Below are 24795 nucleotides of genomic sequence, written 5' to 3'. Positions count from 1 at the left end.
CTTATTGGGTTTTAAAAAAATACATAAATTTTATTGAAGGTCTATACATTATGAAAGAAACATATTTCAAGTATTATTTTCGCAGGAATTCCAAAATAAAATCCAATTTTGGGTTACTCCGAAACGTCTTATAAACAGTTACATCTTCAGTCTACAAAGAAATAATTCTTTTTAATAATAATGTTGTAACCAATACGCGCCGACTATCATCGAGTCAAATCGGTTTCACTTAAAAAAATGACTTATTTAATTACAAAAACAAAAATTTTAAAGTGCTTACAAAATTAGACTGAGTATACTAGTATTTATAGTAGACAGAACCGTAAAGTCAGATTTGTATTTCCTTTTCTTTATCGCAAATTCTGAAACGGCAACACTGATGTCGATTTAGCGTCACTCTGCATCGGCGCCCGCGCAGTCTTTCGCCGTCTTGGAAGTTGACTGTACGCTTGGTTATTCGTGGTGTTTTTTCTTGTGACTCGGCTGTGCTTTTGGACTACTTCTATTTTCAATCTCGTTGACCTTGGCTTGGATATTTTGGACTTGATTCTGTGTGAACTCTTTTTCAACATGTCGAAAAGAGGACGTGCTTTAAATAGCCAGACTCGCGAACTGGTTGTGAAATTACACGACTATTTCGAAAGGGAGTCACTTAATGGTGGACCTCTATTACCAGTGACACAAGTGCAAAATCGCGTCGCAAGTGCACTTGGAATCGGCAAAAGAACGGTACACACCATCATACAAGAAAAATATGGGCCTTCCGGCTCTCAAGAAAACGTATTACATACGCCTAGAAAGAGGAAGAAAAGCAAGCCTGTAACAGGTATCGACACGTTCGATGCAGACGCTATTCGTAACCATGTTTATACATATTATACTAGACACGAGTACCCTACTGTGAGTAAATTGTTGGTATCACTTCGAGAGCTTGGCTTATTTACTGGGAGTGCTACCTCACTGATTACAATTTTGAAAAAAATTGGTTTTAAATACAAGAAGTCTGACAAAAGAAATATTATGATGGAAAGACATGATTTAATATTACAAAGAGTTTCATTTTTGAGAGAAATGAATAAAATTACAAATTGGGATAATGTTGTGTTTATCGATGAGACTTGGTTGAACTCAAACCACACAGTACCACAATCATGGACCGACGACACTAAAGCATCCAGCTCGAAAGTGCCAATGGGAAAAGGTGGTCGCCTCATAATTTGCCATGCTGGATCAGCCGGGGGAGGTTTCGTTAATAATGCTTTACTAGCATTTGAATCAAAAAGTACAAAAGAATATCACGAAGAAATGGACGCAAACAAATTTAAAGAGTGGTTTAAAACTTTACTTCAGAACCTCCCCGAACAATGTACAATAATTATGGACAATGCATCGTATCATTCGGTTCAAATAGATCGAGCGCCGACTCAGGCAAATAAAAAGGCTGATTTGGTGGCATGGCTACAGAGGAATGGTGTCGAAGCTGACATGGAGCTATTGAAAGTGGAATTGTTAAGATTAGTGCGAGAGCATAGACCTACAAAACTTAGGTATGAAATTGATGAATTGGCACTTGAGCATGGACATAAAATTATAAGGACACCGCCGTACCACTGTCAATACAATGCTATTGAGTTGATTTGGGCTCAAATTAAAGGTTAATATTTTTGCATTTAATACTGTTATTTTAAATTCGTATATATTAAGACTTATTTTGTACTAGTAGCATATTTTAATAAAGTACAAATGTAAAGAGGTAACATATAAACTTTCGAATTTGTAATATCACTGTGAAGGAACATTACTATTTTACAACAGTGTTTTTTTTTTACAGGCTACGCAGGACGTAATAATACTAAGCCACCGTTCTCCACAAAAAAAATGATGACTTTATTAAAGGAAGCATGTACTAAAGTAACAAAGGAAGACTGGAGAAAGGTGGTGGAAAAAACTAGAAAACTAATAAAAGAAGATTTTGACAGAGATGTTAATATTGATAATTTAATTGAAAACGAGTTAATTATATGGACTGGTGAAACTAGCTCAACAGATGGTTTTGGTTCATCTTCCGATGACGTTGATAAATAAAAAATTCCAATAAGGAGGTCTTTTGTTTTACTTCAGAATTTTGTTATTTACGTACAGGTTATCCTCGTGAACTATGCTAATGTATAACTACAATACAACAACAAGTACAGGTTGCCGTTGTGCTCACTTAAAATACTTACTTATTATTTCTATTAAACTGTATAACGTTTAAATAAATGTTGATTGATATATCTAGAACTGAAAAGCAATGAACAGAAAAATAACCTAAACGATTACAAACTCCTAAAATTTTTAATCGATTTCTCGTGAGAATCGTTTAAACTGGTTACCGATATTGCAGTTCACATCACTATTTACGTTGCGATGACATGTGTCAAATATGATCTATTATTTTGTGACGACTATAATAAACATACAAAAAAAGTAATAAAAAATTATTACGCAAGGCAATCTTTTATTACATATAATTTGCGATGGCGAGTCTTATTTACTGATTTCTGATAGGTATGTTAAAAAAACCATTTATTTACTAGATAAAATAGCCAGTGTTGGGGCCATTTGTAAGTAAAAATTACTTGTGTGAGAAGCCCCGCTCTTCGATGTTAGGTATATTTTTTATACCCGTGAATAAAGAAATAAAAAAATGTAAAGGTAAATAAATAAATAAAAAATTTTAATGTTTAATTATTCTCCCGTCTTGGTATCATAAGTGTGATGATTATTCATTCTATTTGGTTATTGATCAGTTGCTACAAAGCCATCAGCTTAAAAAGATAACAAAGAACTAAGACACTGAAAATGTAATGTTAAATTAAAAATGAAATCGTAAAAAACTGCCACAATGATCTTGGGACAAGTGTGTTTTTCAACCATCGGTTTGTTCTCCCATAATTGCGACATACCTTGCTCCTCCTGCCCCTCACCCAACGCGTGGCCATCTAACGCGAAACAAAAGCATAAACCTTTATCTTGAGAGACGCAAAACCGTCAAAAAGGTTGTTACAAAATTACCAGCCAATATTTTGCGTGTCGGAATTTGTTCCAAAAATTTTGAAGTGACGGCCGACCTTCACTGGCTGGGTCCAGATAATAGGAGCACCAATTTCAAAAACCAGTTCCAATGCGGTAAAAAACAACCACCGTCGAATGGAAACAAGCTGCCTCCGACAGTCTTTGTTCTGTGTCTTTGTTATCCACATAAGCTTACGCAAATACTTACGTATGTTTCTTTAGATGCTAACAGTAAGAATATTTTATAGTCAATGGTGAAGATACGTAAAGTTATTTTTATATTTATTGAATATCACGATGTTTATCGATGTTTATTTCACTAGGTACTATGATTTTTAATTATTTTTTGTGAAATTACTGCAGTAGTTTGTTATAATTACTAGTACAAAGACACAGTGAAAGGGTGTTAGTTGTCACCGTTGCGCCAGTGATATAATGTAGAAATAATTGAGTCGTTGGTTGATAGATGACTGAATCATGTATTGTATTTTGTGAAACTTATTTATGCTATATGATACGTGTTCTTACTGTTATCTTGTGCTTACACTAAGACGTACCTGAATGTCGGAAAAGGGTTCGACATTCTGGCACGTCGTGGCTGCTACAGTATACTTGAAGGCGCTGGTTCGAGTCCACCCGGATCAAAGGATTATTTCTTAGTTTTCGCTCTTTGTATTACACACTATACCTACCTAAGGTTTCCACAGAAGAGTTTTGATTTATGACTAGGTATGGCTGGAAATATGCTGCATTTTGTAATATCACCGCCTACCTTTAATGGTCATTAAAATATTGGTACATGCAAAAATATGTGTTTTTCAATATAGCGAATATATATTACCTACCGGCGACGAGGATGGGATATACTCATCCTCATCACCCTGAATCAAGTCTTTGCTACTTTTGGAATTCCGTACTCTCCTGTTCTGATAATGGAAGACAATTTACATCCAACGATTTTGAGACTTTCTTACAGAAAAACAATATACAATACAAGAATTTCGCTCCATATCACCCAGCCACTAATGGACAAGTCGAAAGAGTTGTACAGACTATCAAAAATTCCCTGAACGCCATGATTAATGAGAGGGGCGATATACAAAATAAATTAACAATTATTAAGACCCAATTACGGAGAACACCACATCGTTCTACTGGCATCGGTCCCTATGAGATGATGTTTGGAAGACCAATTAGAACTAACTTACACGCCTTATTTGCTAAACCAGCAACGACCACATCTTCACCTCTGGCACGCAATTTTCCCACATCTCCACTTCTGGCACGCAATTTTCCACGTCTGTTACGGACTTTCCGGGAGGGCCAGAGAGTTCAGGCCCGGAACTACATACTGGTCCTAAATGGGTGTTGGCGACAGTAAGAAGGAAGTTGGGCCAACCACCACATTACGAACTTCAAACTGATACCAGAGAAGTCTGGAAGAGGCACCTGAGTTCCTCGTCAAAATTAAGAAGGAGGACCTGATGTGTACATGGCTGGAAATATGCTACATTTTGTTATGTCACCACCTACCTTTCATCGTCATTAAAATATTGATACATGTAAAAATATGTGTTTTTCAATATAGCGAATATATATTAGTTTCCATCAACTTAGAAAATATTTCAAGAAAGAATCTCTATTACTAGTTCAGAGACGTGGCGAAATATGAATGAAAGTAAACATCACTCAAAATGTGCTATTAAGAGAAATAACAACACTGTAATTACGAACGAAGTGGCCGGTAGAGAATAGGACATGAGCGAAGTTCAAGGTCGGCTTGCGAATGTTTGCAGCGAGGATTGCGTGTTGCTCGACGTGCCCATCGGCTGCCCTCTCCAAAGGTTCCAAGAATACGTCGTTAAACTTACGTATTTTTGGTAGCAGCTTAATGCCTGTAATTTCCACCGAAATTATAATAATTAGCTCCATTTATACTATGGTAACAAACAAATAAAATGGTCGGAACACAACGCCCCGGGGCACGCCAGTCCAAAGCGTTACTGGACTTGCTCTGATTTTCTGTTGTTTTGACGAGAAAATTGACTATTCCGTAGACAACTACTATAATTCAGGCTCTTATTTGTGTCCATTTAGCTACAATTGTTATTATCAAAGTTCCAGATTAAAGGTATCATTCAACTTATAATACAATTTCCATGGAAAGGACTAAAAGAAACGGGCTGATAAAAACCACTGTGACACATGTCTATATAAAGCCGAAGGGCAATTAGTTGACATTTCATCCGACATTCGCTCCTATAATAGCGTTCTGTTTCAATGGATGTGGCTTTGTAATTTTCTTCAAGTTCTGTTTCACATTTTTTTACATTTAACTAATTGAACCGCGTAGGATATTAATTGCTGAGAAAATTACTGGCGTCGGGGCCCCGGGGGCCTAAACCACAAAGACTCGCAACGGCCTAGCGTGGCCAACTCATAAAAACGAACAATTATTATGCACTTCGTCTTTATTTCTTTCCAATTACACCCAGAGACTATCATTTCTATGATATTTCTTATTCAAAACCGGGATAATTATGCTTTCCGCAGCTAATTAACCATTTTAAATGCTAGAAACGGGCTATTTTTAATTAACCCGAAACATCTTACAACGGTATTCTTGTATTTAAAACAAATAACTTTTGATTTACCACTTTCATAAATCGACGTGTTTTTATTACTTCTTGTCTAAATCGATGGAAAAGCTGAAGCAGTGTTTTTGGAAACGCGTAATGCAAAAGTTAAAGAGGTCTTGTTATTTACAAAAAAAAACCTGTTTAAATGTTATTAATGAAGACTGTGTATTATAGGTGCAAATTGATAGGCAGCATGGATTTTAATGTGGCAAATGAAGAATTTCTTTTCGGGAGTAGCTATTTGTAACAATAGCAACAATTAGATAATAAAACAAACCACTATAATTACGTGCGAATAACAGAGGTGAAGGCGACGGCAGCGGGGCGGTGGCAGCGGTCTCTTGGGCGAACAATCGCAGTGCAAGGTGAAGGAATTACAAGGCGCTGAATGTTCAATCGTCACGTAGTTGCACCACGGCGGCGGAACAACAAAGCGGAGGTATTAAACAATTGAACGGGCACAAAAAGTCTCATAATTCAATTTGCATCCCGCTAGATGAGTGTAATTGCCGTTAAGAACAGTGGGTATGGTTACCAAGCCGCGGGCAACTGTGCCTGGGAACAGCTTTCGCCACTTTTCAACACTTCTGCGAATCGATTAGATTGCCGCGTTTCTTTCCGTCATTTTAACTGTGACCGGTTTCATTTCAATCCTGACTTTCTGTTATAAACTTTATTTACTTTGACTGATTCACATAAGACCGGTATTATCAGATACAACTATAAGTATACTACCTATTAGTGTAAAACGTTTGAAATTTCCCGTTTACCATTCGACACCATTACCATGCCCCACTTATACACATGTGTAATTTTGTAGGTATATAATACAGTACTAAGCACTTACAAAACAACAGAATATGTAAAACGCAACGAAAGAAATGATATTAAACACGTCATTACCGTGTAAAGGTGTACTTAAAAGGTGTTGTTTTGAAGTATAGTGCCAGTAGAAAGGCTTGTTATTCGATAATATCGATATGGTTTATAAAAAACATGACACGTATCGTTATTGGATGCGTGTAGTGTCGACAGCAGGGGTGACTCGGGCATTATTATGATAATGCGGGCGGAGTCGCCGGCGCAGATGATATCGCGCGATCCGCTCTCGTAACACAATTGAATTAGCATAGCGCAGCATCGCGCGGCGGGCGGTCCGCGGTCGCCGGCACACCGCCGCGCCACAATGCCACGCGACCATCGACTAACCTCATCTCTGATTCCATTACGAGAACTATATCACAACCGTTACGTTAATATCTTACATTCATCTCTCTATCACCGCATTATAAAGTGGTACTAACGTAGTGGTACAGATACTAACTTGACTAGTATCTGACAAAGCCTGTCAATATAACGCTGCCTTTATACAATATTGCAGAATGCTACGATTTTGAACGTAGCATATATAATTGACGAGCAGACCAAACAAAATTTTATCAAGATTAAAGTACCCATTATCTTACGTGTAACAATTTTTTTTTCTTACAATAAAATAGGTTTTCTATTCGCATTATGAAGGCAGCGATAATAAGCCATCGACTTGGTATTAACTAACATCGAATACACGTAAAATAATGCACCTAGCTATGCACTTGATCATAACCCCAAATCTATAACCACAGTCTGAAGAGAAATATAATTGGTCAATGAAGCATCCGATTGGCCAATTTCCAGCCACAACGGTTGCTCAAACTGTATGCATGCTTGTTGTGCTAAATCGCGCTAAACGTTCCATACGTCCGATGTAGCATGTAGGTTATGAATGGACGCCGGCTGCTCATGTTGAATGGGGCAACCGCAACTACCACAGAGTACTGCGGCAAGATGTGTGTTGTTAATCTAATGTTGAATTTGCTTGTAAATAACATCTATATCACATTTGGCGTTAGCACTTTTATTATTTAGATACTATTATTTATAGCAAATTGATTATTGACTATAAAGAAGAAGTCAATCAGAAAAATTATATTATCTCTCGCTTACCCACTAATATAGTATCTACTATTTCTGCTTTCTTAAATACAAGCTCAGTATAGAGATAATGTCCATATATCTTTAAAAGTCCTAAATCATCATAGTAGAAGCCAAGGCTTAAAAGCTTCGCTTCTTCAATGTTACTTCACTGTAAAAAATATGTGTTTATTGTATACCTAAACAATGGCTCAGGCTTGTCTAGATTCATATGCGAAAAGGCTTCCACAGGGCTCAGTCCTCGGCCCACAACTTTACTATTGCATACTAACAGATATGAGAATTAAAACCAAAAAATGTTAGGAAATGAAACTTCATTTATTTCTCCATTTATTATTTGGAATTAATTTTCAATTGGTTCATGAGAGCTAGATTTTTTTACTTCTAGATAATTGCTTAAATTGCGGAAAAAATTGGGATCAGGCGAAGTATGGAAGAGCTTCAATCTGCAAATCCTCTAAAGTGGAGGTTAGAGAAAGGGAACCTCTCGGTTTGCTCCGCAGTATGCACTCTGGCGTTGACGCGTAGAAATAGCGGTGATGATCGGTTGAATAGCCGTGATGTATTCGCTGTATCTTGGTAGCGTAATCCGCATTTTTTCACGATAGCAATAAGCTGTAATTATTATACCAGATCTAAAGAAGCTATGCCGTGAAGTAACCCAGTAGGCTGGTGCCGTGAAGTAACCCACTACACGGCACCAGCCAATAATTTTCTGTTAGTTTATTTTTTGAACACGTGGCTTGTCGTTAATGTTCAACTACGGTGTTCATCGTATCTGATTATCGTAAAGAATCAATTTATCATCACAAGTATCAATGCTATCTAAATCTAATTTAATTATTAAAATCTAAATCTCATTTATCTCTGCGTTCATTACAACAGTGCATGCTTTAATGCCGTTTGCCCGTTGTAGTTTGGACAATTCGTGTGATACCTATTTTACTAGTTGTTATTTTTATGTTACTGATTTATGGTTACGTCAAACGATGCAGCTTAATCCTCCAGAATTAGCGTTCAACTATATCTTGCAACTAATCGGTAAATAAATTTAAAGATTTTCACGGCCCGGCAAGGTTGTTCACGGCCAGGTAAAAATTTCCACTGCTAAATCGAGTAAACCAAAATTGCACAGTGCGTTCATTAGTTGTATCCGCTCCATAAGTATACACGTCGTTATTGTTTCGAGTAATTCCGCTGCATTAGTGCCACATCGGAACTCATATTAAAAATATTTAAAATATGGAATTTTTCTGTGCTGTGTTCTCTAATCTGTAAAAATTTTTTCGTTACAAAGCGGCCTTTATATCGTTATTTTTAAAGTTTTATTTGGTGTCACGATGTTTTACAACCATAATATTAAATTATTTTTGTGAAATTACTCCACTAATTTGTTATAATTATTAATACAAAGATCGAACACGAAAAAATTCCTTCGATCCCGCTGCTTTTGATCTAACGTCTTCTACAACGTCAACGTTTGCGTCTAGCAAACCGTGTCAGACGCTTTGCCAACTAAGCCACGGAACGAACTAGCGGACCTTACGAATTTTTCTATATGCTTGTTGCAGATCTTTGTTTTTATTTTTAACGACGTTTAGAACGCTAGTTTATACGTTAACTTCTAGGATTGGGTGGTTTCAATCTGTTTTGTCGGAGACAATGTGTAGCGCCGCGGAGATTTTGTATACATGTTTGGTTAGGTAGTATTTTGATTTATCTGTCTGGATTTTAGTAAGTGTTTTCTTGAGGTATTGTTTTTCTAACGGAGCTGGCACGTTCAGTAATGATCAAAGTCCCTAAATAAATAAAGATTAAAAAAAACTTTTAGTATAATTCCTTAATTGATTAAGAAAAAACTCCCTACTATATACTGGTTTATCTATGTGTATTAGTAGGAAATTAAACTATTTTTCTAGATTTAAATCGCGTACATTTGTTTTTTCAAACAAACCAACGTTTCGGGCTGTAAAGAGCCCGATCCCATCCAAGGTCCCATGATCATGGTTGACTGTCAGTCAACCGCGATTTAAATCCGGAAAAATAGTTTTATTTCCTATATATGTGTATATAATATAATTTCTTAGGACACTTTGACATGTACTGCAATTTATAATAATTATAATGTAATGTTATATTTGAGAAATAAATGAATCTGAAATCTGAATCTTAATGTAGATACATGTATAAAACAACAAGTAAACATTCATTTATGGATCAGTTCCTGTAATCTACTAAAAACTGAAAATTCAAATGTATTGCAAAGATTTGTTTGTAAAAAGTAATGAAAAGTCAATAGCGTCCCCTCAAGAGATCAACAGCATGACAGAACAGCCATCAGAGGCAGACAGTAAACCCTCAAGTGCAGTATTCATTGCTCCGTCGATGCCACAAGGACATGAAATATAGACCTTCAAGGGGAGCTAATGGCATACCACCCTCGGTACATAAGTGACCGGAACAAACGAGGAAGTAAAAACTGTAGGACACTTTCCTAATTTTATAACATCTCCCTGTATATTTTAGATGTTGAAAGCGTCTTTAATACTAAATATAGGATTTATTTAAAAAAATGACGTAGTAATGTTCTGAAATTTGGAAGAGAAATGGTCATAGACTTGTAAATAGTATCTTTATATCGATACTGACACGAATTTTGCCGATTTTGCGTTTTTAATGCAAAATTATTCGGCTAATTAAAATGTATTAATAAAAATAAAATTCAAAATTAATCAATAATCATGTATCCTTAACTTATGATGAATAACTTCTAGTAAAAAGACATTAATAGATAAATAAGATAAATCAAAAACTTATTTCAAATTTCCCTTTTCCCTGTTAAAAAATAGTTGTGTCTTTTCACCAGAGTTATATACCCTGGTGAAAAGATACGACTTTTTTTTAACGCACACACGTAGCTCCGTACAAGGAAAACCCTGTGTCAGGGGTGTTATGGATACACACATAGACACCACAAATTACACCCAAACTCACTAGAGAAATAAAAGTAGGCCTTACAAATATTTCTCCCGGCCCGGGAATAGAAACCGGGACCTCTGCGTGGCAGACCAGCAAAGTAATCGTTCTGCTATAGAGACAGTTATTTGTTTTATTTTTTTTATCGTTGTTACCGGAGTGTTAATTGTTGAAGTCGAAATATAAAACTGAAATAACCCTCAATTTGTAGGAATCATTGTAACGTTGATTTCTCTTGATGACTTTCAATGGCGGACCTCTATTAATAAAATGTAGAGGGATCCCTCTATAAAAGGACATCCGTATTCATACCACACAGCCTGGAGTAACGAATGCATTTAATGGCCACTACAATAGAAGATGTCCCTGCTTTAAATCCACACAAGGCCAAATTGCAAACGGAAAATTTACACTTAAAAGCCGGATGTTTCATTTAATAGTTACAGTTTCCGATAGTTCTTATAATTATAATGGACGTAATGGAACGCGTGGGCTGTTAGTGCAGGGTTTACGATTTGTCCTGCATACTTCATAAACTTTCCTGGGCAATTTTATACATAATTATGTAGCATTGAATAACGTGGTAAATATCCACTAGTATGTTATGCTCTTGTCTTTAATAAATGTGTCCAATTTGAACCCCACGGGCTGTAAAGAGTGACAAAGGCCCAGCATAACCACGTAACCTTTTTTTACCTATTACCTTAGGCTATTATAATGCGGAGAACTCGTGTCGTATGGATATTAACTTTTGATTGACTATTGAATTGGAAAAACAGAATTTATGATCACTTTAGAAATGACAGTCACTGTATGATAAAGGCGAAACAGTTGTTATAGTGATATGCTAAGCGCGTTGTGATTGTGGCTTGAATGGTGCTATCGGTGACGGGACCCAGCAGGCACTGTGGGGGGCACGGAACCCCCGCCGTGTGAACGCCGGGGGTCTCCACAAGGTCCCATCGATTTTCCTACCCCTGGTTAAGTGTTAAATTAATTGCTGTCCACACCATGCCACGTTACTTTAGAAACAATGACAACCTCTAATGCGCGAAGATTTATTTGCTATCTCGGATCGGCTACCATAAAGTAAAAATTATCATTGTAGTTAATGTAACGTGAAGACATCGTTGACAACGGAACAAAAACGCAACCGCTTCTCTTTGGTAGAAGGTATTAATTAGTGGTGCGGCGTCTTCGAAAATAACCTTCTCTGTTGTCGAGGCATCACGTATTGACAGGGGCGAGCGATGAAGAGCGCGCGGGCGCTGACGGCCGGCGGCGCCGAGCCCCATGACTTGCAGCTCGCGTTCATTATGCCGCCTGCGCCTGCGCCGCTCCGCACTAACAAGCCCAGCTAATGCAATGAATTGCAAAAATAAGATACTTCCCGCAAGATTCTAAACCTTCCTACGTTGTAATAGGGATCGTAGTATTGGAGCAGGATATTCCAGAAGCCAAATAGAACACCGATGACATTAATGACTCCCAAATCAAGCCGCTTTTAAATCTCGAGGGGTTGTGCGAGTGTATTAGTTTCCTCAAGGCTGAGTGGTGCACTAATAGAGGGCGGTAACAACAAAGAAGAGAGTAATCAATGATGGTGATTGCGGCGGCAATCTGTGAGATACTGCGACGAATTCAGAGTTTGTTTAGGAGCGATAGGTTCAATGATTGTTTCTTTAGACCTATTAAGCGTGCCGGAAAATATACAAGGGGTTCTGTGTGTTATTTATTGGAGCTTTAAATTGAATATGAATTAGTTAAATGGAAATGGAAAACAATTATACCTACACACGTATCACACAGGCAGCAAAAAGAAGACAGCAGGTGAATACGTGCGTAACAGGAAAATGTATAATTCATTACATAACAGGAAACTGACAATGGAGTAAAAACTATTGAATGAAAAGCCCCGTCAGTAAAGGAAGTGGAGGTGTGATAGGTAATATTTGCAGAATAATAATAACCGGTCAATCAAGTTGATTTTATATTTCGATGCGCGGACGCATACGACAACTTGACGCAACAGCCATTTATTATCATGTTTATTATGTAATATTGATTTTCATATAACCTTGTACTATACTTTGGTGTCACCCTTAATTGAAAGTTATGGTATAGTTATTCGTAGGTAATAGAATAGAAAGTTAAAGTAACGCCTTAAATTTTCGTAAATAATGCATAACAAAAACTAAATTTTTCTATGTCTATCCACATCAAAATTACTCGGTAAATCCTAGGATTATGAAAAATGGCAGCTGTTAGCAAAAACATTATTTAACACCGCTGGCATAATAAAGACATTCAACGCTGAGTTTGATTGATATGGTGCCACATATTTCCTTGCAATAGACCTAGAAAACTTATGGATTTGAATAAAATTGTACGGCGACTGGGGTGTTTAACGCCCATACCTCAATAACGGTTAGGGAATTAACATTCCTAACTAGCTGCATTTAAAGGTCATTTGTGGTCGCGACAGGAAGGTGCAGTTGCTTGTGGTTGAACCGTTTTTACACGATGTGTGGCGAACGCTGAGCCACTTTTAATAAACCGCAGCACAACATGGCGGTAGAATAATTGCCCGATCTAGCCGATTGTCAGTGCTGCAGGCCCTGCGGTGTTGAACGTGACGATATTTGCATCAGTTTCTATTCAACTGACCTTTTAGTATAGATGTAGCGGAGTTTAATTATCCACTAGTCAGCCAAAATGTTGACTTACAAAACAACAATTCCATAAGAGCAACAGGGTCTTCTAAGTTATTCGTACACACGTGTAAAGAAAGAGGTGTTAATTAAATTATTTCTCCACGTTACAGTATAATATTTTTACCAGTTTAGTAACAGTAGAGCTCTATATAAAAGAGATTAGCCAAGGAAGTACTGCCACCTCACCCACTTCTGCCACCAAACGGTAATATAAGCATTACTGTTTTCAGGTTTAGAAGGGTAAGGGTGCTGGTGAAACTATAGGCACATTCGACTTGTTAACGTTTCAGGGTGACGGGCGCTGAGATAGTGCCCCTCAGATCTTTGGCACTGCTACAGCTATGGACAGGCGTGTTGCTTACCACCAGGTGGGCGACTTGTCTGTTCCCTCATTGGTATAAAAAAATCAAAATATTTTTTTTAAACTCTTGATAATGTAAATCATTTATTCGGGATTCCCTGGACTGCGAACGTATCCGTACTTGAGGAATTATAGTTGCAAAATCACAAACGCTTACGCGTCTGTTTGCTCCGCATTCTGTAATTCTTTGGTCACATTGCACGCAGAAGCGCTGATAGTCTCGAGAGCGTGATTGTTACGGGTATGATTGAGGGCAAACGACCTAGAGGTCGAAGTTCGAAACGATGGTGTGACCAGGTTGCTGAAAGTTTGACAGTAGTCAAAGAAAGAGTACACTAGAGAAGATTGATTGACGGTGTACTTGCTCAAAGTCACGATCCTCACCAGTGAGAGACTAACGGAGAAGGAGGAGTAATGTAAATCACCATTCATGTTTCATTTATAGTCACGACAGTTTATTTGATAACTTCAGAGTATACAATCTCAAAGTACTGCTAAGTATTGAAATATATTACTAACTAATCCAACCAAAACAAACCGCGAAATTGGCTCAACATAAAACAATTAGACGTACGACACGATAAATCGGCGAGAACACAAGCAGTGACAGATTTGCACATCATTAACGCGGTACACTGGCGTGAAATCAAAGAAAAACGACTGATGAAGCGTCAAGCCAAGAGCGTTGATGTAAAAAGAGCATAGGTGTAACTGTCGACGAGAGAGCATTGTTAAATTTGTCGCACCGAGGAGTCGTTGACAGACGACCGCATAAATAACTTGTCGGGAAAGTTTTAATGAACACTTTCGTATGACAGACAACACACCTATTTCAGTATATGTACGAGACAAAAGTTTTAAATGGAAATCAATTTTGAGTAAAACTTATCAAAATATATTTGTTGTTGTAACCGCTGTAGGTTTGTTTAGATGATCACACATGGCTATAATTATATTTTATTTATTTTTAAACGACTTTAAAAAAGGAGGAGGTTCTCAATTCCACTTCAAGTTTTTTTTATGTATGTATGTTACGCGATAACTCCGGCGATTTGTGAACCGATTTTGATGATTCCTGTTTGTTAGAAAGAGGATACCTCAAAAATGGATCCATTTAAATTTGAAGAAAATATTCCACCTCCAAAGTAAGCAAACTACGGCAAACTAGGGGATGAATGCCTTTTGAGGTCGGTTTTTTCAGTACTCTACGGAGTACTAAAACTGTACATTGAGTACACTGAGATTATAACTTTTGGCTACAGAAGTATAGTACTTTCTAAATATAAAAGATTTAAATGTACAGTTTAACACTTTGCCGGAATGTGTCGCCGAGGCAGTAAATATACTTTCTCCGACAGCTTAATTTAAATACCTACCTTTTGTCAATGAACGGGTTAAATGCGTCTCTGTGCGATAAAAAAAGAGTTATGGAGGGTGATGGTACCGTACCACGGTTGTATTTTTTCCTAATTGGCGCATGTGACAAACATTTTAATTAGAACATTTTGGGTGATGAGGATGTTTTGTTGTCATCGCTAAAGATAACTAGGCGTTACTACTCGATTACATTTGAAGGTGTGTAAACAAACACGTTAATTTTATTAGAACTAGTAAAAACCTTATATCAGTATACAGTCTGTCTGTACAATTGTAGAAAATTGAGGAGTAGTTGTCTGCTTTCGTCAGAGGTTTGATTAGGACTGCCCTCATCGTCTTTTGTCCAAAAGAAGGTTGGTATAATTTTTAATTCCTGACAGTCCAATGCTCAAAGGATGGAGTCTTAGGTCTAGTGAGTCTGTCTTTGTCAACAAGCTAGTCATCCGTTGAGGCTGAACGTGACATTCTTATTCAAGTAATGTAAACTCTTTTAGTAGCAGTAGAGCTTGTGAAAGAGTTCGTCTAGAAAAGTACTGCCACCTTATCTATTTTTGCACCGAGCCAACCAGTATTGCCAGTGTTATTGCGTTTTGGTTTACAAGAGTAAGGGTACTGGTGAAATTACATGTACATGGGACTTGTCAACCTATGTCTCAGGGTGACCGGGAGGAGTGGCAGTGTCCCTAAGATTTTTGCGATTTAAGGTTGTGAATAGCACTGCAAGTGCTACGACCAGGCGCGTCACTCACCATCAGGCACACGATTTGTTCGTCCCGTCATTTGGTATCATGAAAAAAAACTCATAAAAAAAATCCATCAACTAACAACGAAAATATAACTAACTCCAAAATTTTAACTAAGCCCTCTTGGGTGTAAGTAGTCAAAATCCTAAAGCTAAAGTGTTTAATCCCCGTGCAAACTATTACAAAAAATACTATCAAAAGTGACAGATCTCAAGAGCATTGTTGAGCGTATTAGGCTAATGCCATTTTCGCCTCAAGTAGGTCCTACAATGTTATTGAGAGTCGAACCGAATTGTCGATTTGCCGTAACTCGGTGCGATGACAAAGCACAGCACCTTAATCCCCACAACAGCCATTTAGGGACATTACAAATAAAAGTTTGTCGGGCGTCGGTCGTTCGACTGAATGCTACAATGGCCATTGACGGGGCTCCACGCTGCGCACGCTGTGAATGGGCCAGCGCCAAAAAAAATCTATTAGACACGCATAATAGACCTGTGTATGGATCTAGAGATGAGATTGACAGCCTCATGTGAGACGTAACTGTAATTCACGTAATATCCATTATAAAAATGTGGAAATGGAAATATTTACTATATAATATTTCCGATTTTTTAGAGGAACGAGTCATGAGCCTGGTGTTAAACGATACGCCCGTCTGTAACAGTTGCAGTGCAATACAAAATTTTTAGTTGCAATGATCTGAGAGGCACCACCACTGCGCCCATCACCTACCTACCTTGGGATATAAAGTTGACAAGTCCCATGTGCTTATAATTTCACCACCACCCTTACACTACCAAACAGGATCACTGTAAGTCTTACATTACTGCTTGGTGGCAGAAATAGACGTGATGACATCTATTTCCCTGGTCGAACTCTTTCATAGACGCTCTATCGCTACAAAACTGTTCCGAAAAATGGGAAAAAAATAAAAAATCATGCCGTAGTCACAAAATGTAACTAGTAGCAGTAGAGCTCCTTGTAAAAGAGATCGTCCAAGGTAGTACTGCCACCTTACCTACTTCTGCCGCCAAGCTGTAATGTCAGCATTACTGTGTTCCGGTTTTGAAGGGTAAGGGTGCTGGTGAAATTACAGGCACGTGGAACTTGTCAACTTATGTCTCAGGGCGACGGGCGCAGTGGCAGTGCCCCTCAGATCTTTACGATTTAAAGCTCTGAGTGCCACAGCAACTGTTGTCAGGCACACGACGTCCGTCACTTGATATTATAAAAAAAACTAGATGTAACCATTTAGTAGATAACCACAGAAGTCTTAAAACCAATACTTACAACTTACCTACTCAACAGTTTACGTAAATAAGACTACTACCAAATATACACAAAAACGAGACTATATGTCACTTGAAATACAAAGCGTAATATTATTCATTTATTATATTACAAAATAATAACACAATTTGCACACCTTTGCCTGCCACTTATTTTGAATACCCGTATCACTCAATCATTAGAGCTTACGTCTCTCTATGTTTGTTCAAACGAGGATAACTAATTGTAAGTAATAATAAAGGCAACTAACAAATGCACCGAACTTTAAACATTAGGAATTTTCATATTAGGAATAGGGCTAGGTTGAATGACTGAAACTTGTTTCCCGCGGAAAGTACAAAATAAAAAATTAAAAATAAAAGTGAAAATACTGGTCAGCATTCCCCTGTTTATGGAAAAATAGAGTCCAACCTTTAGATCCAGTTGATACATTTTTTTGATACATACAAAGTAATAGAACTAATTCTTTCAAATAAGAAATCTCATCATGTGTTATCAGATCAAAGTGATGTTTCAATTGTTCGTTGATAAAATTAGAAAGCTCAATATGTAAGTACAATGTTGTAACTGTTACATTGTATGTTGAACATATCCACGGGAATACATATGTACTCCCAAGTGTGTGTATGTAACAGAATGTCCATTACGACTGCAATAGAACAATACCTCATTGTTCTCTATTTCATCGCATCATAAATTCAATAAGTGTATGTTCGATTTATCAGAACAAATCGACAACGGCTCTATACGTTTCATTTCCTGAATTTGTATACGATGGCAAACGTACGCGGATGATCGATTGAGGGAAACAATTGACAGTCGAATTGGCAGATATTTTGTCGCTGGATTTATTCGAAAAGCTATCATCGGTGTCGTTTTGATTTAATAGAACGCCTTTTTTGTATTGATTGATAGGTTTTTGTTATGTTTCTCGTTTCGAGAGAGATTGTTTTTTAACCGAGTTAAAATAAGAAGGCGGTTTTCAATTCGACTGTTTTTTTGTACGTATGTTAAGCAAATACGATTTGTTAACCGATTTTAATGATTCTGTTTTTTTGTTGGAAAGAGGGCACCTCAGTGTTGATCTCATTTAAATTAGAAGAAAATATTCCACTTCTAAGGGTGGCAAACTAGGTGATGAATCCGGTTTCGCGCACTTTGCGGTAACGTTATTATTTTTTATGATACCTAGTGACGGAAAGAACATGTCGTGCGCACAACGGTAAGCGACATAACAGCTGCAATGCTAATCAGAGCCACTGCGCCCGTCACCCTGAGATATAAATTGACAAGTCTCATGTGCCTGCAATTTCAGCTGCACCCTTATACCCATTAAAACCGGAACGCAGTAATGCTCACATTACTGCTTGGTAGCAGAAATAGGTAAGGTGCCAGTACTTCCCTGGACGAACTCTTTTACAAAGAGCGCTACCTATTGCTATTAAATATTTCTTGATGTAGAGTTAAATAGCGTTTTCTTTTCATTAATTGAAACACAAATAATGATTTTAATTAATTAAGTGCTATTCATGTAGAATTTAATTAATTAAGTGTTATTCATATTGAAAATTTGTTATTAAATTATCAGTTTCTATTCACTGCTTCTATTATCAAAATATTTAAATTTGTTTATACTTAACAGGAAAAAAATTACAATTCAAGTAGGTATGTGCTACGAAAATGCCGACGGGTTGTGGTAAAGATGCAAATTTAAAAATTATTCAAAGTATAAGCGTTTTTTCACCAAAATTTAAAAATAAAATACAATTAAACAAAATGTAGAGTAGGTACCCGCGGATTAACAGAAACAATAAAACGGCTTAGTTTGGCAGGTATATATAAATATCAAATTAGGTAATTTTTAACTAAAAAAAATTATGTTGTAACTTAAATAAGTTCAAAGTAAAAACGTTGTAAATAGGTAGATACTTATAACAGTTAAAATTAATTTCGTTTGAATAAATATTTCGTTTGAGTAATAAACAAAGTAACATCTTACAAATTTTGTACACTTGGCTTAATACATGCTCAAATAAGTAAGTAAGTAAATAAATAAACCGATATTTAATACGAGCGCATTTTTTAATTACTAATTTCATGTAGTAACAACGTAAAATAATATTGTTATCAATCTATCCAAATTATATTATTTTACTCATGAGTCACTGAAAAGAAAACAACAACAAACTTACAATGGTTTTGTTGGACGGCGGCGCCGCCAGCGGCGCATACATATCTGTTATCATTGTCCGACCACTAGCGCACTGCACAGGGTTCCATTCATTGATAATATTTTCAACTGTTTTTACGTCAAAATGTTTTTATAATGCGGTTACGCGAGCGCGTCTTTTGTCTCACATAGTTGTCGGCGTAAGTTCGCGTTGAGGCTCTGACTGTAGTAAGCGAGTGCAGGCGCGCGCGCGCGCGGCGGGTGCTTAGCGAAGGGGAGCGGGGGTGGGCGGGGCGAGGGTGGCCCCGCCCACGCTGCGCCCCGCCCCCGCAAGGTCGACGGGCGTATCGATCGCACGCGCTCGCATCGACTCCATTTTATTTCGGCTCCCTCGATTTGCATAAACTTTTTCGTTTCAAATTGTTGCTTAGCGCTCTTCTTATCATTGTTGCTGTCGCCTACATTAAAGTTGTCCAAAGTCACGATATAAATCCGATACGATCATATGATCCGTACGTAAATGATCTATGAACATAAATTAAATAGAAACATTTAAAATAACCTAAGGTTCTGTTTCTCTACGGTCAAATAAGTTGAAATTAAGAAAATACATCGGTAGATAGGTATATGATACCTTCTAATTGTACTATATCAACTCACACAACCTTCTGTTGAACACGATTTTTCTTTAACTCAGGTTTTAGTACATATACCTAGTATTTTAATAACTTTAAATATCTACCTATAGTATAGGTACTGTTCTATATACTTCATAACGTTTTGAAGCATTAAAATTCTACTGACTTAAAGCGTTTTTTGTTTCATAAAGTATTTGGTGTTATTTTTTATACACTTTCTGCAAACCAGATTAGGTAATTTCTAAAATATTATCATTAAGTATTATTTAATATTCGAGTGTAGTATCTTGAAATATTAGATACCTATATAATATTTCACTCGAATACTTAAAAAATAAAAATTGCCACCGAAATTAGGTAGAGAAAACTTACCTAAAAATTACCCAATTTAGTCTAAATGAAAGTAATTTAAACTCAATAACGCTGCTGCTTAGATGTTTCTGGCAAAAACCTTTTTTTTTTTTTTTTTTTTAACGCACACACTCAACATGGCCCCGCACTAGGGAAACCCTGTGTCGCGGGTGCCATGGACACACACATAGACAACCACAAATTACACCCAAACTCACGAGAGAAATAAATGTAGGCCATACAAATATTTCTCCCGGCCCGGGAATCGAACCCGGGGACCTCTGCGTGGCAGTCCGGTATGGTAACCGTTCGGCCACGGAGGCAGTTTAAAAATCTACCGATGACTTCCAACAAGGTGTTAAAGATAATGAAATATAATGTTCACCACAAAAAACGCTATAGACACGACCGAATAATTCGTAATGGAACATAAAAACACCATAAAAGTAGAAAACTCCGAATAAAAAAAATATGATAGCGCCCTTCCGCACCCTTCGAATTTCTAAGCGTTAAACATTCTCAGAGGAACGTCGTCGCTTTAAGAATAGCTTAAGCGGCTAATAGTTTTATGACACGCATAACATGAGTAAACTTTATCACGTGAATTAGAACAAAACTGTGTCTTAATGTTAAGGTAACAAGACTGAGAAGGTGTAGCATTCCCAAAGGAAGACGGAAATGACAGTCGCTAGGCATTATAGCGACATTAGACAGGGGTGCCTTCGGGTTCATAAAATAGTGAAATCGCAGAGGTGAAAGAGGAATGCAGGGCGGCGAGGGGGGCTACAGCCGATGGGCGTGTCACGGATAACGAAATAAAAATGCTCCGAGCCGCTCATGGGCGACCGTGCGAACTCCTCTTAACGCAATAAACATTTTAATTTGAACACGAAACTCACGCTGAGATTTGAAATTGCGGCATGAGAGGGCGGCGTGTGCAAAAGAAATCAAATTACGGGGAAATTTCATGTGAGGTAGTATTTTTAAAAAGATAAATAGGCGTAGTTCCGGAAATATGCAAATTAAGCTGCGTTACCGAGCAATCTATTTTGAGAAGAGTTGTGTAGTAGTAGGCTAGAATTTGATTCACAGAAATGGAGACATAATTTATCTAGTGTAGCGTTTAAGTTTGTATTTGACGGTTTCAATAGCAAAAAAATGTACTTGTACCGAATTGAAATATTGACGAAGGCGTTCTTCTTCTTAAGATCACATTTAGGGTCAGGTCGAGCAAGATGAACACCGAGGGAAAATCCCTCTTCCGGTGTTCGTCTTACTCCACCTTGAAGCCTTAACTTATAATCTAAAGAGTTTCGAACTATAGTACCTCAGTCGATAAAACAGACAAACGTAGTTTAAACGATTTTAAAGAGATGTCGCTACGATATACTTTTCGCCTTGGATTTTCCAAAAGGCGAAAAAAAATTGATAGTTGTTAAACCTTGAGATCATGAAGTATACATTATAATATATATAAATATATAACAAAATACTAAAATAGTATAGTATAGTAATACTAATTTATTTACTTAGTAGTAGGTAAAGCTCCTTGGGAAAAAGTTCGTCCAGGGAAGTACTGCCACCTTACTCATTTTTGGAAGGGTAAGGGTGCTGGTGATATTACGGGAACATGGAACTTGTCAAATTAGGGTGACGAGCGCAGTGGTCGTGCCCCTATGCAGATCTTTGCGATTTAAAGCTCTGAGTGGCAATACAACTGTTATGGATAGGCGTGTCTTAACACCAGACGCGCGACTTGTTCGTCCTGTTACTTGGTATTATATAAAAATATACGATAACAGTTCCTTTTACTCCATCTTTTGTGGAGAAAAGAAATGTAATGATTGTCAAAACTTGTACCTATTGCTGATAAACAAAGGCAAGTTAGTGTACCTATATGTTATCCATAAGATTTTTAGTAACAGTAGAGCTCTTTGTGAAAGAATTCGTCCAGAGAAGCACTGCCACCTTGCCTACTTCTGCCGCCAAGCAGTAATGTCAGCATTACTGTGTTCCCGTTTTAAAGGGTTAAGGGTGCTGGTGAAATTACAGGCACATAAGACTTGTCGATGTATGTCTCGGCCTATGGCGCAGTGGCAGTGCCACTCTTTGCGATTTAAAGCTCTGAGTGGCACTGCAACTGTTATGGACAGGCGTGTAGCTTACTATCAGGCGCCCGACTTGTTAGTCCCGGCACTTGATATTATAAAAAAAAACTTTATCTGTTCTGCCTAGAGCTCAAAATATTCGACTCAAAATAAAGTATATATATAGATATTTTATCATAATATATTTGCGTTGTAGACGGTAAGTTACGAGAACTGTTAGATAAGTAGTATTACACCAATTCACATAAATATACTGTCTAAGTAGCAAACACGAGAAGGCACACAAGGGTATTGAGTTTTGGATTAGTTTGACCGGCGCTGGGCAATTGAAGCGGAAATAGGCGGAAGTCTGACGCCTGAGCACATCAACGCTTTGGTTTGCAATACTCTTGTATAGATATCACGTCTCTTGGTGGTTTTACTAGCAGTATAGCTCCTTGTGAAAGAGTTCGTCCAGGAAAGTTTAAGGGTAAGGGTGCTGGTGAAATTACAGGCACATGGGACTTGTCAACTTATGTCTCAGGGTGACGGGCGCAGTGGTAGTGCCCATAAGATCTTTGCGATTTAAAGCTCTGAATGGCACTGCAACTGTTATGGATAGGCATGACGCTTACCACCAGGCGTACGATTTGTTCGTCCCGCCACTTGGTGTCATAAAAAAGTAGACACCATTACCAACTTCGGGAAAGAAAATGCATAAAAGCTAAACAAACAAAGTTTACAAGATAGTAAGTGAAAAAAAAAAATCTATAAACGTTTTCATTCATCATCCTCCTATTTAAGAGCCCGGCTCTTGTCGGTGAAGCCTCCTCCACGGTTCATGGTCAGCCTCTTTTTTTATTTATGTATTCTAATTACAACGGATATATCCAATTAGAGTTGTCTATAATAACAACTGTCATGGACAAGCGTGTTGCTTATCACCAAGAGCACGACTTGTTTGTCCCGCACTTGGTCCATATTATAAAAAAGAAATTTTATTTAACCAAATTCAGCTCTTGTACTAAATAATATAATCTGTAGGTCGTAAGCAAAATGTTGTGCAACTATCTACAATGCGATACCAATATATAATAATTCGTTTGCATTTTGTAGAAAAGGCGAAAACGTCGTGTCGAGATTTTTTTTGGGAACCATGTTTTAGTTTTTCACCACTGTTTTAAAATATTTATTCTTCAAAACCCCGACGAGTTTTACTTTCGTTTACAAAACGAAGCATACATTATAACTGTTAAGTGTACATATAATTATTTTATTTCAAAAAGTGTTCATATTTGAAAAAAAAAACAAATATACGCGATTTCAATCCGAAAAAAAGAAAAATTATTTCCTATGTGTCACCATCGCGATAACCTCGTCAAAAAAATTACAATTTCTCTTAAGTTTTATAACTTTAATTTCTTTAGTTAATTACGAGTGTTATAAACTAAAATAGATTATTGGATAGTTATGTATATGCATAAATTCAAATTATTTCTCTTAGTTTCGTTATAATTTTAAAATTGTTTATCTTATATTTTTGCCATTGCAGTCTTTGATGTTCCCTAAGTGTAAAGGCTGTTAATTTATAAGGTAAAAAGTTTCATTATTTCATGTGCAGTATTTTGTATGTGAAATATCCTTAATAAATAAAAAACGCAAATATTTCGATGAAAGTTTTCACGTGATAAAACTTGAAATATCGTAGCAAAAAGCATACGTATCGATAACTATATTTATCGTTTACCGGCTCTATCTGCCGTTTATTTCCTCCTAAAATCAAAGCTAAAATGTTACATAAACCACCAGTCACAAGTAACCCTCAAGCCCGGGGCGAGAGCTCGTAACTTTCACCTACCCCGCCCCCCGCAGCCTCGCCCCGCACCTGCAGACCTCTCCGTGCAATGTTCCTCCTGAAATAAACCTCCACTGTGATGTAAGATTTATATACCTACATTGGTGTAACTGTCTCAGCTGAGTAACTAAACGTAGTAGATAATGCGATGTCATTTTGCTAAGAAATCGGCCAGAATCAGGTTGTAGCTGGTAGATTTATTAATTTTGTAGTAATACTGTTTATACAAAGGTAATGACTCAAATGACATCACTAATTGTAACTACTTATACATAAACATCTTCAAAAAAGGAGGATGTTCTCAATTCGTCTGTAGTTTTTTGTGTATGTTACGCGATTTGTCCGACATTTGTGAATCGATTTCGTTGAATCTTTTTTTTTGTTGAAAAGGGGGTACCTTAGTAGTAGTTCCATTTAAATTTGAAGAAAATATTTCATCTCTTAAACCGCCTATTCACTACCTGAATAGCAGTCCGCCGCGCAAGCAGGAGACTGATCACACTCTATCCTGCGTATGGCCCACGTATGGAGTATCGCTGGACGCATTGCAGGATGGCTTG

General features: G+C 37.3%; 1 protein-coding gene across 3 annotated transcripts in view; it reads right to left on the bottom strand.

Annotated features, from left to right (window-relative positions):
• The window catches only part of LOC113237064 (transcription factor Sp9-like), a 93094-nt gene that overhangs the window by 10588 nt on the left and 57711 nt on the right, over positions 1 to 24795 (bottom strand). Inside the window, exon 1 of one of the 3 annotated variants that reach the window (XM_026473320.1) lies at positions 19327 to 19519. The exons of the other annotated variants lie outside the window; for them this stretch is intronic. Coding sequence (XP_026329105.1) covers positions 19327 to 19380 — 54 coding nt within the window. The 5' untranslated portion in view covers positions 19381 to 19519. Of the gene's footprint in view, positions 1 to 19326; positions 19520 to 24795 lie in introns of those variants that run through there. 3 annotated transcript variants of the gene reach the window in all.

This window comes from Hyposmocoma kahamanoa, unplaced genomic scaffold (assembly GCF_003589595.1).
Source record: "Hyposmocoma kahamanoa isolate Upper Pololo Valley unplaced genomic scaffold, ASM358959v1 93, whole genome shotgun sequence".
In the NCBI taxonomy this organism is placed as follows: Eukaryota; Metazoa; Arthropoda; class Insecta; order Lepidoptera; family Cosmopterigidae; genus Hyposmocoma; species Hyposmocoma kahamanoa.
This window is presented reverse-complemented; position numbering and strand designations above follow the sequence as displayed.